The sequence below is a fragment of the Bufo bufo genome, chromosome 8 (genome assembly GCF_905171765.1).
Source record: "Bufo bufo chromosome 8, aBufBuf1.1, whole genome shotgun sequence".
Classification (NCBI taxonomy): Eukaryota; Metazoa; Chordata; class Amphibia; order Anura; family Bufonidae; genus Bufo; species Bufo bufo.
The window spans coordinates 2,558,204-2,577,094 of NC_053396.1; the positions used below are offsets into that span (position 1 = coordinate 2,558,204).

Below are 18,891 nucleotides of genomic sequence, written 5' to 3' on the forward strand. Positions count from 1 at the left end.
GGGAGATCACTATATACAGATTATACAGCCACCACTAGAGGGAGATCACTATATACAGCTCCTAAGGCTGCTGGAAGCAGAGGTTCATAATTTAAAGGGATTTTCTGAGATTTTGATGACCTCTCCACAGGACAAGTCATCAATATTAGATCAGTGGGTGTCCAACACCCGGGATCCCTGCCAATCATCTGTTTGAGAAGGGGTGCCACGGCGACCTCACCGCACAATCCCTTGTATAGTGCCTGTGCTTGGTATTGCAGCGCAGCCCCATTCATTTGGCCATGAGCCATATGACTGATGAACGTGATGTCACATGGCCTAGGAAGGTGCCCTGGCATCCACTAAGGTGCCGCGGTCTTTTCAAACACTTGTTCAGCAAGGGTGCTGGGTGTAGACCCCCACCTGTCACATATTGACGATCTATCCTCAGGATAGGTCATCAGTATGAGGATCTCAGACAACCCCTTTAACTACACTGCTCAAAAAAATAAAGGGAACACAAAAATAACACATCCTAGATCTGAGTTAATTAAATATTCTTCTGAAATACTTTGTTCTTTACATAGTTGAATGTGCTCACAACAAAATCACACAAAAATTTAAAAAAATAGAAATCAAATTTTTCAACCCATGGAGGTCTGGATTTGGAGTCACACTCAAAATTAAAGTGGAAAAACACACTACAGGCTGATCCAACTTTGATGTAATGTCCTTAAAACAAGTCAAAATGAGGCTCAGTAGTGTGTGTGGCCTCCACGTGCCTGTATGACCTCCCTACAACGCCTGTGCATGCTCCTGATGAGGTGGCGGACGGTCTCCTGAGGGATCTCCTCCCAGACCTGGACTAAAGCATCTGCCAACTCCTGGACAGTCTGTGGTGCAACGTGACGTTGGTGGATAGAGCAAGACATGATGTCCCAGATGTGCTCAATTGGATTCAGGTCTGGGGAACGGGCGGGCCAGTCCATAGCATCAATGCCTTCGTCTTGCAGGAACTGCTGGCACACTCCAGCCACATGAGGTCTAGCATGGTCTTGCATTAGGAGGAACCCAGGGCCAACCGCACCAGCATATGGTCTCACAAGGGGTCTGAGGATCTCATCTCGGTACCTAATGGCAGTCAGGCTACCTCTGGTGAGCACATGGAGGGCTGTGCGTCCCTCAAAAGAAATGCCACCCCACACCATTACTGACCCAATGCCAAACCGGTCATGCTGGAGGATGTTGCAGGCAGCAGAACGTTCTCCACGGCGTCTCCAGACTGTGCCACATGTGCTCAGTGTGAACCTGCTTTCATCTGTGAAGAGCACAGGGCGCCAGTGGCGAATTTTCCAATATTGGTGTTCTCTGGCAAATGCCAAACGTCCTGCACGGTGTTGGGCTGTAAGCACAACCCCCACCTGTGGACGTCGGGCCCTCATATCACCCTCATGGAGTCTGTTTCTGACCGTTTGAGCAGACACATGCACATTTGTGACCTGCTCGAGGTCATTTTGCAGGGCTCTGGCAGTGCTCCTCCTGTTCCTCCTTGCCCAAAGGCGGAGGAAGCGGTCCTGCTGCTGGGTTGTTGCCCTCCTACGGCCTCCTCCACGTCTCCTGATGTACTGGCCTGTCTCCTGGTAGCGCCTCCATGCTCTGGACACTACGCTGACAGACACAGCAAACCTTTTTGCCACAGCTCGCATTGATTTGCCATCCTGGATAAGCTGCACTACCTGAGCCACTTCTGTGGGTTGTAGACTCCGTCTCATGCTACCACTAGAGTGAAAGCACCGCCAGCATTCAAAAGTGACCAAAACATCAGCCAGGAAGCCTAGGAACTGAGAAGTGGTCACCACCTGCAGAACCACTCCTTTATTGGGGGTGTCTTGCTAATTGCCTATAATTTCCACCTGTTGTCTATCCCATTTGCACAACAGCATGTGAAATTGATTGTCACTCAGTGTTGCTTCCTAAGAGGACAGTTTGATTTCACAGAAGTCTGATTGACTTGGAGTTACATTGTGTTCCCTTTATTTTTTGAGCAGTGTATATAGGTGTTAATGGAGGGATTTCTAGACTTACCCCTCCACCCTGTGAATATTAGACATACAATGTACACCACAGGAAAAAAGAACAACCGCCCACAAGGGGGCACATCTGCTCCAAGAGTTCCAGGGAAAAGCCCACCCAGAGCGGAGGACTAAACTCACGTCCAATACCCGACATCCTGTAGAGAAAAATAAAAAAAAAATCATTAGTTTCCTAAATTTATAAGGGGTTTCAGTACTTAACCCTTCTGCAACTTCCATTAACCCACATACTACTCTGCCATGTCCAACTGGAGCAGTAACGCCCTCTAGTGGGTGTCCAAATATCCGGCTGGAAATCATTCTTAGTACCCACACAGCGGGCACCGAGCGTAGACGCAGCCGCCTTAATCTATGCCGCCTAATGACACAGACATGAAACCAAGGTCATGTCTGCAACGCCTCTAGGGGCAAGGGAACAGAGAAGACTGGAAGCTGGTCGACATACCTGAAAAAGCAGAGGCTCCAGGGACGCTGCACTCATCCTAGAGGAAACAAAAAGCAGGGTCACCATGAGCAAACAGCTACACCCAACACTTCAAGGGGTTGTCCACATACAGGGGCCTGCCAGCCCCCTCCACGTCACTGGACCTGCTCGCTACCAGGTTCCCGACTCCTTCTGTCCCCCGCTGCTGTGCACTGGTTCCACTAATCGATGACCTGCCCCAGGGCATGACAGCAAGGGGTCCATAGGAGCCGGAACCTGGCAACGAGGGCCAGGTATGCTTCCCTCCGCAGGTCCAACAAAGGGAGGCCCCCAAATGTGGATGAACTTGCTTATATTCCTGAGCTGCAGCCTCAGATCACTGCACCAAAGGTGCTAATGTCAGTTACACAGCCAGAGGGGCTTATTCACACAGTGCGGTCGTATTGGGTAAAATCCCAGCCCCTCGTTACATAGGGCACCATGGGCTCCCCTTGTTGTACAGCAGTCGGGCTATACGTGTCTGCGCCCCTCTAGGGGGTCAAAGCCAAAAGGTTCCCTTCACAGATCACAAAGTAAAAATTCAGCAATGTCCGGCTGGAAATCATTCCTAGCGCCCACACAGCGGGCGCCGAGCGTAGACGCAGCCGGATTAATCTATGCCACCTAATGACACAGACGTGAGACCGAGGTCACGTCTGCAACGCCTCTAGGGGCAAGGAGAACCCTGAGGAACAGAAAGGTAAGAGTCATACCTGCGCAGCCGAGGCTTCAGAGACCCTGCATCCAACCTGCAAGACTGGAGAGGGGAAATCATGTTAGTGCCACTGACAACTACTACCACCATCATTCTAACATAGTATACATCACCCAACAAAAGTGCTATGGAGAATACAAGCCACCAGATACAGGAGAATGATTGGCGCCATTCATGTCCAGCTGGAAATCATTCCTAGCGCCCACACAGCGGGCGCCGAGCGTAGACGCAGCCGGATTAATCTATGCCGCCTAATGACACAGACGTGAGACCGAGGTCACGTCTGCAACGCCTCTAGGGGCAACCAGAACCCCCCCCCCCCCAAAAAAAGTCCTAACTCACACAGTATCCCAGAAAGCTCCAGTTCCAATCCCTAAGGAAAGGACTACAACCTCCAGGATGCTGAGACTTATATTTCTAGGCAGTGACTAACTACACACACCCGGAGTAATAACTCAATCACAGACCAAGGAACCCTCTAGCCCGTAAGACATCAGAGACTACAAACCCCAACGGGTTACTCACGGGTCTGGGGCCACGTGTCCGCTCCGGGGGGGGCCACAGCCGACCTCCCTGCCGCGCAGTCAGCAGAGAAAGAGAACACAAGAGCGCGCACAAGGCTTTAAGTAGCCGTCTACGGGACGTCAGCAGGGTCAAAACGGAAAAGCGCGAGTCCGCCGCTAGATGGCAGCAGAGTTCTCACTTCAGTTTTGTATAAGGAGCGTCAGAGTGGTCGATGCTGTGATAATACAAGCCGCCACTAGATGGCGCCACCATGTAATAAACCGTGAGAGCAGCTGCATCACTAGTGTTATTATAGTGTTATAATGTCTTCTGGGCTCAGTGTATATTTATACAGGGGATTGTATTCGGAAAAAGAATTAGTAATAATATATATCTACTATGAAGCGTCCAATGATCATACCTGTACAGTGATAACTACAGACATAATAACGCCTAAAAGCTACTGCAGCGAAAGATAATGACTGACACCCCAATGTTGTTTTACTTGTTTTTAGAGATAGATTCTGGGGTGATATTGGTGCACGGCTGTAATGATGCAGTAGACCCCTCGCCCCCTGCAAAAACAGAGACCCGGGACCCCCAGAAAGCTGAGAACCGGAGGCTTATGTTTTTCACTGCACCCCAAGTACAAACTCTTCTCACACAGAGTTAAAGGGGTATTCCGGCTGCAATAGTTATCTTCTATCCACAGAATAGGGGATAACTATTAGAGCGGTGGGGGTCCTACTGCTGGGATCCCCACCAATCAAGAGAACGGGTACCCCATATGTCTCGGCGCCCCCTGACATGTACACAGCAGGTCAGGCATTCATCTCTATGGGTGACAGCAGAGAGCAGCGCTCCATTATTCCCATAGACATAATGGCATAATTCCCATACTCTATGGCATAGAGTAACTGGAGGAGGTCGGCAGGTGGCAGGGGCGGTGTAGAAGACGGTGGGGGTGACACCAGGGGCGGTGTAGAAGACGGTGGGGGTGACACCAGGGGACGGTGTAGAAGACGGTGGGGGTGACACCAGGGGCGGTGTAGAAGACGGTGGGGGTGACACCAGGGGCGGTGTAGAAGACGGTGGGGGTGACACCAGGGGCGGTGTAGAAGACGGTGGGGGTGACACCAGGGGCGGTGTAGAAGACGGTGGGGGTGACACCAGGGGCGGTGTAGAAGACGGTGGAGGTGACACCAGGGGCGGTGTAGAAGACGGTGGGGGTGACACCAGGGGCAGTGTAGAAGACGGTGGGGGTGACACCAGGGGCAGTGTAGAAGACGGTGGGGGTGACACCAGGGGCAGTGTAGAAGACGGTGGAGGTGACACCAGGGGCAGTGTAGAAGACGGTGGAGGTGACACCAGGGGCAGTGTAGAAGACGGTGGGGGTGACACCAGGGGCAGTGTAGAAGACGGTGGGGGTGACACCAGGGGCAGTGTAGAAGACGGTGAGGGTGACACCAGGGGCAGTGTAGAAGATGGTGGAGGCGACACCAGGGGCAGTGTAGAAGACGGTGGGGGTGACACCAGGGGCAGTGTAGAAGACGGTGGGGGTGACACCAGGGGCGGTGTAGAAGACGGTGGGGGTGACACCAGGGGCGGTGTAGAAGACGGTGGGGGTGACACCAGGGGCGGTGTAGAAGACGGTGGGGGTGACACCAGGGGCAGTGTAGAAGACGGTGGAGGTGACACCAGGGGCAGTGTAGAAGACGGTGGAGGTGACACCAGGGGCGGTGTAGAAGACGGTGGGGGTGACACCAGGGGCGGTGTAGAAGACGGTGGAGGTGACACCAGGGGCGGTGTAGAAGACGGTGGGGGTGACACCAGGGGCGGTGTAGAAGACGGTGGGGGTGACACCAGGGGCGGTGTAGAAGACGGTGGGGGTGACACCAGGGGCAATGTAGAAGACGGTGGGGGTGACACCAGGGGCAGTGTAGAAGACGGTGGGGGTGACACCAGGGGCAGTGTAGAAGACGGTGGGGGTGACACCAGGGGCGGTGTAGAAGACGGTGGAGGTGACACCAGGGGCGGTGTAGAAGACGGTGGGGGTGACACCAGGGGCGGTGTAGAAGACGGTGGGGGTGATACGAGGGGCGGTGTAGAAGATGGTGGAGGCGACACCAGGGGCGGTGTAGAAGACGGTGGGGGTGACACCAGGGGCAGTGTAGAAGACGGTGGGGGTGACACCAGGGGCGGTGTAGAAGACGGTGGGGGTGACACCAGGGGCGGTGTAGAAGACGGTGGGGGTGACACCAGGGGCGGTGTAGAAGACGGTGGGGGTGACACCAGGGGCAGTGTAGAAGACGGTGGAGGTGACACCAGGGGCGGTGTAGAAGACGGTGGGGGTGACACCAGGGGCGGTGTAGAAGACGGTGGAGGTGACACCAGGGGCGGTGTAGAAGACGGTGGGGGTGACACCAGGGGCGGTGTAGAAGACGGTGGGGGTGACACCAGGGGCGGTGTAGAAGACGGTGGGGGTGACACCAGGGGCAATGTAGAAGACGGTGGGGGTGACACCAGGGGCAGTGTAGAAGACGGTGGGGGTGACACCAGGGGCAGTGTAGAAGACGGTGGGGGTGACACCAGGGGCGGTGTAGAAGACGGTGGAGGTGACACCAGGGGCGGTGTAGAAGACGGTGGGGGTGACACCAGGGGCGGTGTAGAAGACGGTGGGGGTGATACGAGGGGCGGTGTAGAAGACAGTGGGGGTGACACCAGGGGCGGTGTAGAAGACGGTGGAGGTGACACCAGGGGCGGTGTAGAAGACGGTGGAGGTGACACCAGGGGCAATGTAGAAGACGGTGGGGGTGATACCAGGGACCAGGGGTGGTGTAGAAGACGGTGGGGGTGACACCAGGGGTGGTGTAGAAGATGGTGGGGGTGACACCAGGGGTGGTGTAGAAGACGGTGGAGGTGACACCAGGGGCAATGTAGAAGATGGTGGGGGTGATACCAGGGGTGGTGTAGAAGACGGTGGAGGTGACACCAGGGGCAATGTAGAAGATGGTGGGGGTGATACCAGGGACCAGGGGTGGTGTAGAAGACGGTGGGGGTGACACCAGGGGCAGTGTAGAAGACGGTGGGGGTGATACCAGGGGTAGTGTAGAAGACGGTGGGGGTGATACCAGGGGCAGTGTAGAAGATGGTGGGGGCGACACCAGGGGCAGTGTAGAAGACGGTGGGGTGACACCAGGGGCAGTGTAGAAGACGGTGGGGGTGATACCAGGGGTGGTGTAGAAGACGGTGGGGGTGACACCAGGGGCGGTGTAGAAGACGGCGGGGGTGACACCAGGGGCAGTGTAGAAGATGGTGGGGGTGATACCAGGAGTGGTGTAGAAGACGGTGGGGGTGATACCAGGGGCAGTGTAGAAGACGGTGGAGGTGACACCAGGGGCGGTGTAGAAGACGGCGGGGGTGACACCAGGGGCAGTGTAGAAGACGGTGGGGGTGATACCAGGGGCGGTTTAGAAGACGGTGGGGGTGACACCAGGGGACGGTGTAGAAGACGGTGGGGGTGACACCAGGGGCGGTGTAGAAGACGGTGGGGGTGATACCAGGGGCGGTTTAGAAGACGGTGGGGGTGACACCAGGGACGGTGTAGAAGACGGTGGGGGTGACACCAGGGGCGGTGTAGAAGACGGTGGAGGTGATACCAGGGGTGGTGTAGAAGACGGTGGGGGTGATACCAGGGGCGGTGTAGAAGACGGTGGAGGTGATACCAGGGGTGGTGTAGAAGACGGTGGGGGTGACACCAGGGGCAGGGGTGCTGTAGAAGATGGTGGGGGTGACACCATCGGGCAGGCTTGGCATTTCTGGGGCCCCAATCAGGACAGCCAGGAATTGCCATCCCAGCAGCGGTTCCCTCTCTGTCCACAAGTCTTTTTGAACCCTTAGGTTACATGCACACGACAGTGAAAAACGGACAGGTGATGACGTTTTTTTAATGGCCATCATGTGTCCATTTGGAGACCAATGGAAGTCTATGGGGCAGTTTTCTTGACGGCCAGTGAATAACGGATGTCCTACCTTGTCATTTTTCACTGACTGTCCCTATACAACTGAACTGGTCCGTTTTTAATAACCATTTCTCAGAAAGGCATCAGTGAAAAAAAGTCAGTTAAAAACGGACAGTTTATCCGTTTATAACGGATGTTTGTTTCCACTGTCGTGTGCGTGTAGCCTTAGGCCGCAGACACAGCTGAACCTTGCGGTCAGAGACGATTCTACCTCTTCTACTGCCTGAGGTGAAAACTGAAATGGCGCCGCCACCCTTGTGCCAAATCGTCAATGTAACCCCTACCCCCGGCCCTACTGCTAGACGTCACATAGAGCGCACCTTACATCCAGCGATGTCTCCTCCGATGTAGACGTTCTCTTTCCTCACCTCCATTCAGAGATCAGACCGCCATAACAAAGTGTTCCAGCCGCGTCTCGGCAGTCTACCACAGACGTTAGATTCCTCACTTTTCCATCATCCTCCCCTTCCTGGTGCCCCAACATGGTCACCCTGCTGCTATCCCCAATACTGTGCCCGCCGCGCTCCCCTAATACTGCAGAAATAACGGAGCCGTAAAGATGGTCCCCAATACTCCTAAAAGTCCCACTGATCGTAATAATTCTATCCCCAAGAGCCCCCAGTAGTGACACTAGTATTTAAAGGGGTTTTACAATAGGGGCATATCGCTAGAATATACCCCCATTGTCTGATAGGTGCAGGTCCCATGTCTGGGGGGCCCCTAAACTGAGAATGGAGGCCTGAATGTGGCGGAGAGCTGCGCATGCGCAGCCGCCCTCTATTAATTTCTATGGGGCCGCCGAAACGTTGGCCCAATGGAAATGAATGGGAGCGGTGGCCGGTGAAGCGCAGTGCGCTCCCATTCACTTCTATAGGGAGAGCGCGTGGTGGCGGCGGCCGGACTTGTGGAAACCCAGGGTCCTCCAGCCACCACCTTCCACGATCCGTTCTCGGTGTAAGTGCACCTATCAGACAATGGAGGCATAGCCTAGCGATATGCACCCATCGTCTCAGATGGGAATTACCCCTTTAATGCCCCCGTTCCCCAGCACGCCCCTTTATCTCGGTGTGATCCCCCCCACTGCCTCCAGTAGTGTCCTGGACAGCTGTTGGCTCCCGTGCCCCGCAGCCTGAGGCGGTCTGGCCTGACAGGGGGCCCCATGCTATGATCAAGACCGCCACTGGGTGACACTGACCCCTAATAACACCGCTCTGTAGAAACAGAACCACGGACCACACATTTACATACATGCATTAAACTATTGCCAACATGTACAGGAGGCACTTCGTATACGGTTTCATCTAAACGTACAGGCCCACTCACCACATCAAGGTGACCTCTTTTGTGTGGGTCCCTACTCTACATGGAAAGGTGAGTTTTTCGGACCTGTTCACATGGTGGCTGCTGTGCCTGTGGGCTGATGGGGCCCAGTGCCCGGGTGGCTAAGCCTGACCGCAGGGGAGTTGTTGGTCTTGCCGCCTACAGATTCTATTGGATCAGCAGCGGTCACCATGACGTGGTGAGCGGGTCTATGCATTCAGATCACACCGTACACAAAGCGCCTGCCCCCTAATAACCATATACCGGTCTCCATTACAGCGCTGCAGAGACAGGATAGCAAACTTTATTCCTAATGAACAATCTACAAGGAGGGACATCTGCAGGGTGAGGGGCGCGTTACGAGCCCTCCATCTTATTTCTCAGTCCGTACAGAATCTCCATCTGCTTCCTCTTGGCTTTAGCTCGGGTGACGGCCATTTTGAAGAGCTGGCAGTAGAGTTCCATGGCGGAGGGGCTGTCGTCATTTCCGGGGATGGGGTAGCTGATCAGACTGGGGTTGCAGTTGGTGTCCACTATCCCCACTGTCGGGACGTTCATTTTGGCTGCATCCCGGATGGCGACGTGCTGCTCAAACACGGTATTGAGAGTCCCCAGGAAGACGACGAGATCCGGGAGGCGGACGCCCTGGCCATATTGGATGCTGGCGTTGGTGAGCAGGCCGCCCCTCCAGAACCGCGTGTGGGCATACTCCCCGCACTCCTGCGCCAAAGTCTCCACCCTGTGACCAAACTGACGATTGCGGCAAATGAACAGGATGATTCCGTTGCGGTACGCGATGTGGGCGGTGAAGTTCAGCGCCAACTGCAGCTGCTCCAGCGTCTGATTCAGATCGATGATGTCTTGATCCAACCGGCAGCCGAAGATGTACGGCTCCATCAGCCTGCGGGACAGGAAACAGCGGCAAGAATGAGAAACAGTCCGCAACAACCATGCTTGGTGTCAATGAATGGAAACACTACGGGTGCAGCACTTGTGTACTGTGCTTTGTAACCAGCAGGACTCGGATCAGCCGCAGCGTCCGCTCATAGGTTCTCATCTACACTATGGTCTCTGGACAATGTGCAGGATTAAAAACCATTGACGTTTTCTTTTTAAAAAAACAGCGCCGCACCTGTTCAAAGGTTCTGAGCGGTACTGCAGCTTAGCCCAACTTCAAAGCACCTGAGCAGCAGTACCAGACAAAACCTGCGGACGCGCGTGGCGCTGGTTCTAGAACACAGCCACCATGTTGTTAATCTCACGTATCGCCAATCATGGCGGACAGGGGACGCACCTGTGGCGACATCCTTTCTTGTGTCCCAGGTGAACGCGGGCGTCAAACAGCGTCCGTATAGAGAGCAATTCCTTCACGTTAAAGAAATCCGGATGCTTCAGGGGCTCGGAGATCAGCCAGTCGGTGAAATCTAGGAGATAGAAGGGTTAACGCTGGCTCGTTCTGATAACTTCATGCGTCAAGACGAGGTTTCTGGTCACTGACCCGTCACGTTGGTCTCGGCTGCAGCGGACGAGGCGCCTCCAAAAGACCTGCTGCCCGGAATGAAGGACGACAAGAGCCGCGGCGAAGCTGCTGCGGGCAGGACGAGGCCGCCGAGTCCCGGGATCACTGAAATACAGCAGGGGACACAAGGGGTTAGAGGGGAATCGGACACCAATACCCAGGAGGGGCCAGAAACCTGCCCCCGACCCCCAGTATATTACATTATATAGGGTTATAACGTCTCATTGATGTGTCACCGCCGGGACTGGGGGTCCGTCACACAGTGGAAACACACCAAAGATCATATGGGGGCATAACTGCTGTATGGGGGGGGGGAATAACTGCTGTGGGGGGGGGGGGGAAATAACTGCTGTGTGGGGGGGGGAATAACTGCTGTGTGGGGGGGGGGAATAACTGCTGTGTGGGGGGGGGGGAATAACTGCTGTGTGGGGGGGGGGGAATAACTGCTGTGTGGGGGGGGGGATAACTGCTGTGTGGGGGGGGGGAATAACTGCTGTGTGGGGGGGGGGAATAACTGCTGTGTGGGGGGGGGAATAACTGCTGTGTGGGGGGGGGGGAATAACTGCTGTGTGGGGGGGGGGAATAACTGCTGTGTGGGGGGGGGGAATAACTGCTGTGTGGGGGGGGGGAATAACTGCTGTGTGGGGGGGGGGAATAACTGCTGTGTGGGGGGGGGGAATAACTGCTGTGTGGGGGGGGGGAATAACTGCTGTGTGGGGGGGGGGAATAACTGCTGTGTGGGGGGGGGGAATAACTGCTGTGTGGGGGGGGGGAATAACTGCTGTGTGGGGGGGGGGAATAACTGCTGTGTGGGGGGGGGGAATAACTGCTGTGTGGGGGGGGGGAATAACTGCTGTGTGGGGGGGGGGAATAACTGCTGTGTGGGGGGGGGGAATAACTGCTGTGTGGGGGGGGGGGAATAACTGCTGTGTGGGGGGGGGGAATAACTGCTGTGTGGGGGGGGGGAATAACTGCTGTGTGGGGGGGGGAATAACTGCTGTGTGGGGGGGGGAATAACTGCTGTGTGGGGGGGGGGAAACTGCTGTGTGGGGGGGGGGAAACTGCTGTGTGGGGGGGGGGAAACTGCTGTGGGGGGGGGGGGAAACTGCTGTGGGGGGGGGGGGAAACTGCTGTGGGGGGGGGGGGAATAACTGCTGTGTGGGGGGGGGGAATAACTGCTGTGTGGGGGGGGGAATAACTGCTGTGTGGGGGGGGGAATAACTGCTGTGTGGGGGGGGGAATAACTGCTGTGGGGGGGGGGGAATAACTGCTGTGTGGGGGGGGGAATAACTGCTGTGTGGGGGGGGATAACTGCTGTGTGGGGGGGGGAATAACTGCTGTGTGGGGGGGGGAATAACTGCTGTGTGGGGGGGGGAATAACTGCTGTGTGGGGGGGGGGGAATAACTGCTGTGTGGGGGGGGGGAATAACTGCTGTGTGGGGGGGGGGGAATAACTGCTGTGTGGGGGGGGAATAACTGCTGTGTGGGGGGGGGATAACTGCTGTGTGGGGGGGGATAACTGCTGTGTGGGGGGGGGAATAACTGCTGTGTAGGGGGGGGGGGAATAACTGCTGTGTGGGGGGGGAATAACTGCTGTGTGGGGGGGGAATAACTGCTGTGTGGGGGGGGGGATAACTGCTGTGTGGGGGGGGGAATAACTGCTGTGTGGGGGGGGGAATAACTGCTGTGTGGGGGGGGGAATAACTGCTGTGTAGGGGGGGGGAATAACTGCTGTGTAGGGGGGGGGAATAACTGCTGTGTGGGGGGGGGATAACTCTGAGGGCATTCTACTGTGTAGGGTCATAACTGCTGTGGGGGGGCTCTAAGGCTTATGTCATATACTTATTTTCATGGCGGTGACTGGAGATCAGCGGTGCCGGGTCCAGGCCGCAGCTTCTCCTGTGTAACAATAACGTATCCACCACTATTAACCCTCCCGCTGCCGGGGGGCCTCCACTCACCCGCCCTGAGGAGCCCGGCCAGTCCCGGGGAAGCCATGCCGTCTGCAGCCGGGGAAGGTCACAAGCGGCGGTACTTCCTCTCTCCGCGCCTCCTCTTCCAGAAGTGACGGCGCCGCAGCGACACCTGGTGGAAGATGAAGTAAAGGATCCCAGCAGACGTCACTTGATGCTCATGTTTCTCCTGTTGAGAAAGGCTACTTTAGCCGAAACGCGTCCTAGAACATGGCACATTTTGTTATCTTGCAATAAAATTCCAATGAGCATCAAGTCACGTCTGCTGGGATCCTTTACCTCATTGCACGTGGAAACCGGTCGTGGTCCCGCGCGGCGTGCATCAGAGCGAGTGCTGACCGATTTATCTTGACACCTGGTGGAAGAGCCGAGAACTGTCACCTTCTGCTGCACATTACTCCACCCATAGCTGTATAAGTGACGCTCCACCTGCCTGTGTATAAGTGACGCTCCACCTGCCTCTGTATAAGTGACGTTCCACCTCCCTCTGTATAAGTGACGCTCCACCTGCCGCTGTATAAGTGACGCTCCACCTCCCTCTGTATAAGTGACGCTCCACCTGCCTCTGTATAAGTGACGCTCCACCTGCCTGTGTATAAGTGACGCTCCACCTCCCTCTGTATAAGTGACGCTCCACCTGCCTCTGTATAAGTGACGCTCCACCTGCCGCTGTATAAGTGACGCTCCACCTGCCTCTGTATAAGTGACGCTCCACCTCCCTCTGTATAAGTGACGCTCCACCTGCCTCTGTATAAGTGACGCTCCACCTGCCTCTGTATAAGTGACGCTCCACCTGCCTCTGTATAAGTGACGCTCCACCTCCCTCTGTATAAGTGACGCTCCACGTGCCGCTGTATAAGTGACGCTCCACCTGCCGCTGTATAAGTGACGCTCCACCTGGCTCTGTATAAGTGACGCTCCACCTCCCTCTGTATAAGTGACGCTCCACCTGCCTCTGTATAAGTGACGCTCCACCTGCCTCTGTATAAGTGACGCTCCACCTGCCTCTGTATAAGTGACGCTCCACCTGCCTCTGTATAAGTGACGCTCCACCTGCCTCTGTATAAGTGACGCTCCACCTGCCTCTGTATAAGTGACGCTCCACCTGCCGCTGTATAAGTGACGCTCCACCTCCCTCTGTATAAGTGACGCTCCACCTGCCTCTGTATAAGTGACGCTCCACCTGCCTCTGTATAAGTGACGCTCCACCTCCCTCTGTATAAGTGACGCTCCACCTCCCTCTGTATAAGTGACGCTCCACCTGCCTCTGTATAAGTGACGCTCCACCTCCCTCTGTATAAGTGACGCTCCACCTGCCTCTGTATAAGTGACGCTCCACCTGCCTCTGTATAAGTGACGCTCCACCTGCCTCTGTATAAGTGACGCTCCACCTCCCCCTGTATAAGTGACGCTCCACCTGCCTCTGTATAAGTGACGCTCCACCTGCCTCTGTATAAGTGACGCTCCACCTGCCTCTGTATAAGTGACGCTCCACCTGCCTCTGTATAAGTGACGCTCCACCTCCCTCTGTATAAGTGACGCTCCACCTGCCTCTGTATAAGTGACGCTCCACCTGCCTCTGTATAAGTGACGCTCCACCTCCCTCTGTATAAGTGACGCTCCACCTGCCTCTGTATAAGTGACGCTCCACCTGCCTCTGTATAAGTGACGCTCCACCTGCCTCTGTATAAGTGACGCTCCACCTGCCTCTGTATAAGTGACGCTCCACCTGCCTCTGTATAAGTGACGCTCCACCTGCCTCTGTATAAGTGACGCTCCACCTCCCTCTGTATAAGTGACGCTCCACCTCCCTCTGTATAAGTGACGCTCCACCTGCCTCTGTATAAGTGACGCTCCACCTGCCTCTGTATAAGTGACGCTCCACCTGCCGCTGTATAAGTGACGCTCCACCTGCCTCTGTATAAGTGACGCTCCACCTGCCTCTGTATAAGTGACGCTCCACCTGCCTCTGTATAAGTGACGCTCCACCTCCCTCTGTATAAGTGACGCTCCACCTGCCTCTGTATAAGTGACGCTCCACCTGCCTCTGTATAAGTGACGCTCCACCTGCCGCTGTATAAGTGACGCTCCACCTGCCTCTGTATAAGTGACGCTCCACCTGCCTCTGTATAAGTGACGCTCCACCTGCCTCTGTATAAGTGACGCTCCACCTCCCTCTGTATAAGTGACGCTCCACCTCCCTCTGTATAAGTGACGCTCCACCTGCCTCTGTATAAGTGACGCTCCACCTCCCTCTGTATAAGTGACGCTCCACCTGCCTCTGTATAAGTGACGCTCCACCTCCCTCTGTATAAGTGACGCTCCACCTCCCTCTGTATAAGTGACGCTCCACCTGCCTCTGTATAAGTGACGCTCCACCTGCCGCTGTATAAGTGACGCTCCACCTGCCTCTGTATAAGTGACGCTCCACCTGCCTCTGTATAAGTGACGCTCCACCTGCCTCTGTATAAGTGACGCTCCACCTCCCTCTGTATAAGTGACGCTCCACCTCCCTCTGTATAAGTGACGCTCCACCTGCCTCTGTATAAGTGACGCTCCACCTCCCTCTGTATAAGTGACGCTCCACCTGCCTCTGTATAAGTGACGCTCCACCTCCCTCTGTATAAGTGACGCTCCACCTCCCCCTGTATAAGTGACGCTCCACCTGCCTCTGTATAAGTGACGCTCCACCTGCCTGTGTATAAGTGACGCTCCACCTCCCTCTGTATAAGTGACACTCCACCTGCCTCTGTATAAGTGACACTCCACCTGCCCCTGTATAAGTGACGCTCCACCTCCCCCTGTATAAGTGACGCTCCACCTCCCCCTGTATAAGTGACGCTCCACCTCCCTCTGTATAAGTGACACTCCACCTGCCTCTGTATAAGTGACGCTCCACCTGCCCCTGTATAAGTGACGCTCCACCTCCCCCTGTATAAGTGACGCTCCACCTCCCTCTGTATAAGTGACGCTCCACCTCCCTCTGTATAAGTGACGCTCCACCTCCCTCTGTATAAGTGACGCTCCACCTCCCTCTGTATAAGTGACGCTCCACCTCCCTCTGTATAAGTGACACTCCACCTGCCTCTGTATAAGTGACACTCCACCTGCCCCTGTATAAGTGACGCTCCACCTCCCCCTGTATAAGTGACGCTCCACCTCCCTCTGTATAAGTGACGCTCCACCTGCCTCTGTATAAGTGACGCTCCACCTCCCTCTGTATAAGTGACGCTCCACCTGCCTCTGTATAAGTGACGCTCCACCTGCCTGTGTATAAGTGACGCTCCACCTCCCTCTGTATAAGTGACACTCCACCTGCCTCTGTATAAGTGACGCTCCACCTGCCCCTGTATAAGTGACGCTCCACCTCCCCCTGTATAAGTGACGCTCCACCTCCCTCTGTATAAGTGACGCTCCACCTCCCTCTGTATAAGTGACACTCCACCTGCCCCTGTATAAGTGACGCTCCACCTGCCCCTGTATAAGTGACGCTCCACCTCCCCCTGTATAAGTGACGCTCCACCTCCCTCTGTATAAGTGACGCTCCACCTCCCTCTGTATAAGTGACGCTCCACCTCCCTCTGTATAAGTGACGCTCCACCTCCCTCTGTATAAGTGACGCTCCACCTCCCTCTGTATAAGTGACGCTCCACCTGCCGCTGTATAAGTGACGCTCCACCTGCCCCTGTATAAGTGACGCTCCACCTCCCCCTGTATAAGTGACGCTCCACCTCCCTCTGTATAAGTGCCGCTCCACCTGCCTCTGTATAAGTGCCGCTCCACCTGCCTCTGTATAAGTGACGCTCCACCTGCCTCTGTATAAGTGACGCTCCACCTCCCTCTGTATAAGTGACGCTCCACCTCCCTCTGTATAAGTGACGCTCCACCTGCCTCTGTATAAGTGACGCTCCACCTCCCTCTGTATAAGTGACACTCCACCTGCCTCTGTATAAGTGACACTCCACCTGCCCCTGTATAAGTGACGCTCCACCTCCCTCTGTATAAGTGACGCTCCACCTCCCTCTGTATAAGTGACGCTCCACCTCCCTCTGTATAAGTGACACTCCACCTGCCTCTGTATAAGTGACACTCCACCTGCCCCTGTATAAGTGACGCTCCACCTCCCCCTGTATAAGTGACGCTCCACCTCCCCCTGTATAAGTGACGCTCCACCTCCCTCTGTATAAGTGACGCTCCACCTCCCTCTGTATAAGTGACGCTCCACCTCCCCCTGTATAAGTGACGCTCCACCTCCCTCTGTATAAGTGACGCTCCACCTCCCCCTGTATAAGTGACGCTCCACCTCCCTCTGTATAAGTGACGCTCCACCTCCCTCTGTATAAGTGACGCTCCACCTCCCTCTGTATAAGTGACGCTCCACCTGCCTCTGTATAAGTGACGCTCCACCTGCCGCTGTATAAGTGACGCTCCACCTGCCTCTGTATAAGTGACGCTCCACCTGCCGCTGTATAAGTGACGCTCCACCTGCCTGTGTATAAGTGACGCTCCACCTCCCTCTGTATAAGTGACGCTCCACCTGCCGCTGTATAAGTGACGCTCCACCTGCCGCTGTATAAGTGACGCTCCACCTCCCTCTGTATAAGTGACGCTCCACCTGCCTCTGTATAAGTGACGCTCCACCTGCCGCTGTATAAGTGACGCTCCACCTGCCTCTGTATAAGTGACGCTCCACCTGCCGCTGTATAAGTGACGCTCCACCTGACTCTGTATAAGTGACGCTCCACCTCCCTCTGTATAAGTGACGCTCCACCTGCCTCTGTATAAGTGACGCTCCACCTGCCTCTGTATAAGTGACGCTCCACCTCCCCCTGTATAAGTGACGCTCCACCTCCCTCTGTATAAGTGACGCTCCACCTGCCTCTGTATAAGTGACGCTCCACCTCCCTCTGTATAAGTGACGCTCCACCTGCCTCTGTATAAGTGACGCTCCACCTCCCCCTGTATAAGTGACGCTCCACCTGCCTTTGTATAAGTGACGCTCCACCTGCCTCTGTATAAGTGACGCTCCACCTGCCTCTGTATAAGTGACGCTCCACCTGCCTCTGTATAAGTGACGCTCCACCTGCCTCTGTATAAGTGACGCTCCACCTGCCTCTGTATAAGTGACGCTCCACCTGCCTCTGTATAAGTGACGCTCCACCTCCCTCTGTATAAGTGACGCTCCACCTCCCTCTGTATAAGTGACGCTCCACCTCCCCCTGTATAAGTGACGCTCCACCTGCCTTTGTATAAGTGACGCTCCACCTGCCTCTGTATAAGTGACGCTCCACCTGCCTCTGTATAAGTGACGCTCCACCTCCCTCTGTATAAGTGACGCTCCACCTCCCTCTGTATAAGTGACGCTCCACCTGCCTCTGTATAAGTGACGCTCCACCTGCCTCTGTATAAGTGACGCTCCACCTCCCTCTGTATAAGTGACGCTCCACCTGCCTCTGTATAAGTGACGCTCCACCTCCCTCTGTATAAGTGACGCTCCACCTGCCTCTGTATAAGTGACGCTCCACCTGCCTCTGTATAAGTGACGCTCCACCTGCCGCTGTATAAGTGACGCTCCACCTGCCTCTGTATAAGTGACGCTCCACCTCCCTCTGTATAAGTGACGCTCCACCTCCCTCTGTATAAGTGACGCTCCACCTCCCTCTGTATAAGTGACGCTCCACCTGCCTCTGTATAAGTGACGCTCCACCTGCCTCTGTATAAGTGACGCTCCACCTCCCTCTGTATAAGTGACGCTCCACCTCCCTCTGTATAAGTGACGCTCCACCTCCCTCTGTATAAGTGACGCTCCACCTGCCTCTGTATAAGTGACGCTCCACCTGCCTCTGTATAAGTGACGCTCCACCTGCCTCTGTATAAGTGACGCTCCACCTGCCTCTGTATAAGTGACGCTCCACCTGACTCTGTATAAGTGACGCTCCACCTGCCTCTGTATAAGTGACGCTCCACCTGCCTCTGTATAAGTGACGCTCCACCTGCCTCTGTATAAGTGACGCTCCACCTCCCTCTGTATAAGTGACGCTCCACCTGCCGCTGTATAAGTGACGCTCCACCTGCCGCTGTATAAGTGACGCTCCACCTGACTCTGTATAAGTGACGCTCCACCTGCCTCTGTATAAGTGACGCTCCACCTGACTCTGTATAAGTGACGCTCCACCTGCCTCTGTATAAGTGACGCTCCACCTGCCTCTGTATAAGTGACGCTCCACCTGCCTCTGTAAAAGTGACGCTCCACCTCCCTCTGTATAAGTGACGCTCCACCTCCCTCTGTATAAGTGACGCTCC

The 18,891-nt window shown here is 55.3% G+C and overlaps 1 protein-coding gene, 1 long non-coding RNA gene and 3 other non-coding genes across 6 annotated transcripts; all 5 read right to left on the minus strand.

Moving 5' to 3' along the window:
• Positions 1 to 2,035: 2,035 nt before the first annotated feature.
• On the minus strand, positions 2,036 to 4,037 carry LOC121009586. 2 transcript variants are annotated; one of them, XR_005780780.1, is made up of 4 exons: positions 3,776 to 4,037; positions 3,249 to 3,292; positions 2,518 to 2,554; positions 2,036 to 2,209 (listed from the first exon to the last, which is right to left on the minus strand). It is a non-coding gene; the product is annotated as an uncharacterized LOC121009586 (long non-coding RNA). The 2 variants fall into 2 exon arrangements; XR_005780779.1 differs by lacking the exon at positions 2,036 to 2,209 and having other exon boundaries at positions 2,329 to 2,554.
• Positions 2,353 to 2,484, minus strand: LOC120978338. The gene has a single exon (XR_005774088.1). It is a non-coding gene; the product is annotated as a small nucleolar RNA SNORA17 (small nucleolar RNA).
• LOC120978337 lies at positions 3,082 to 3,213 on the minus strand. Its single transcript, XR_005774087.1, has one exon. It is a non-coding gene; the product is annotated as a small nucleolar RNA SNORA17 (small nucleolar RNA).
• On the minus strand, positions 3,424 to 3,555 carry LOC120978339. The gene has a single exon (XR_005774089.1). It is a non-coding gene; the product is annotated as a small nucleolar RNA SNORA17 (small nucleolar RNA).
• A 5,341-nt stretch (positions 4,038 to 9,378) lies between the features above and the next one.
• Positions 9,379 to 12,690, minus strand: MRPS2 (mitochondrial ribosomal protein S2). The gene is made up of 4 exons (XM_040442518.1): positions 12,577 to 12,690; positions 10,595 to 10,720; positions 10,391 to 10,520; positions 9,379 to 9,997 (listed from the first exon to the last, which is right to left on the minus strand). Exons 1-4 carry the CDS (start codon positions 12,611 to 12,613, stop codon positions 9,454 to 9,456), a joined length of 837 nt encoding a protein of 278 aa, XP_040298452.1. The 5' UTR covers positions 12,614 to 12,690; the 3' UTR covers positions 9,379 to 9,453.
• Positions 12,691 to 18,891: the final 6,201 nt, after the last annotated feature.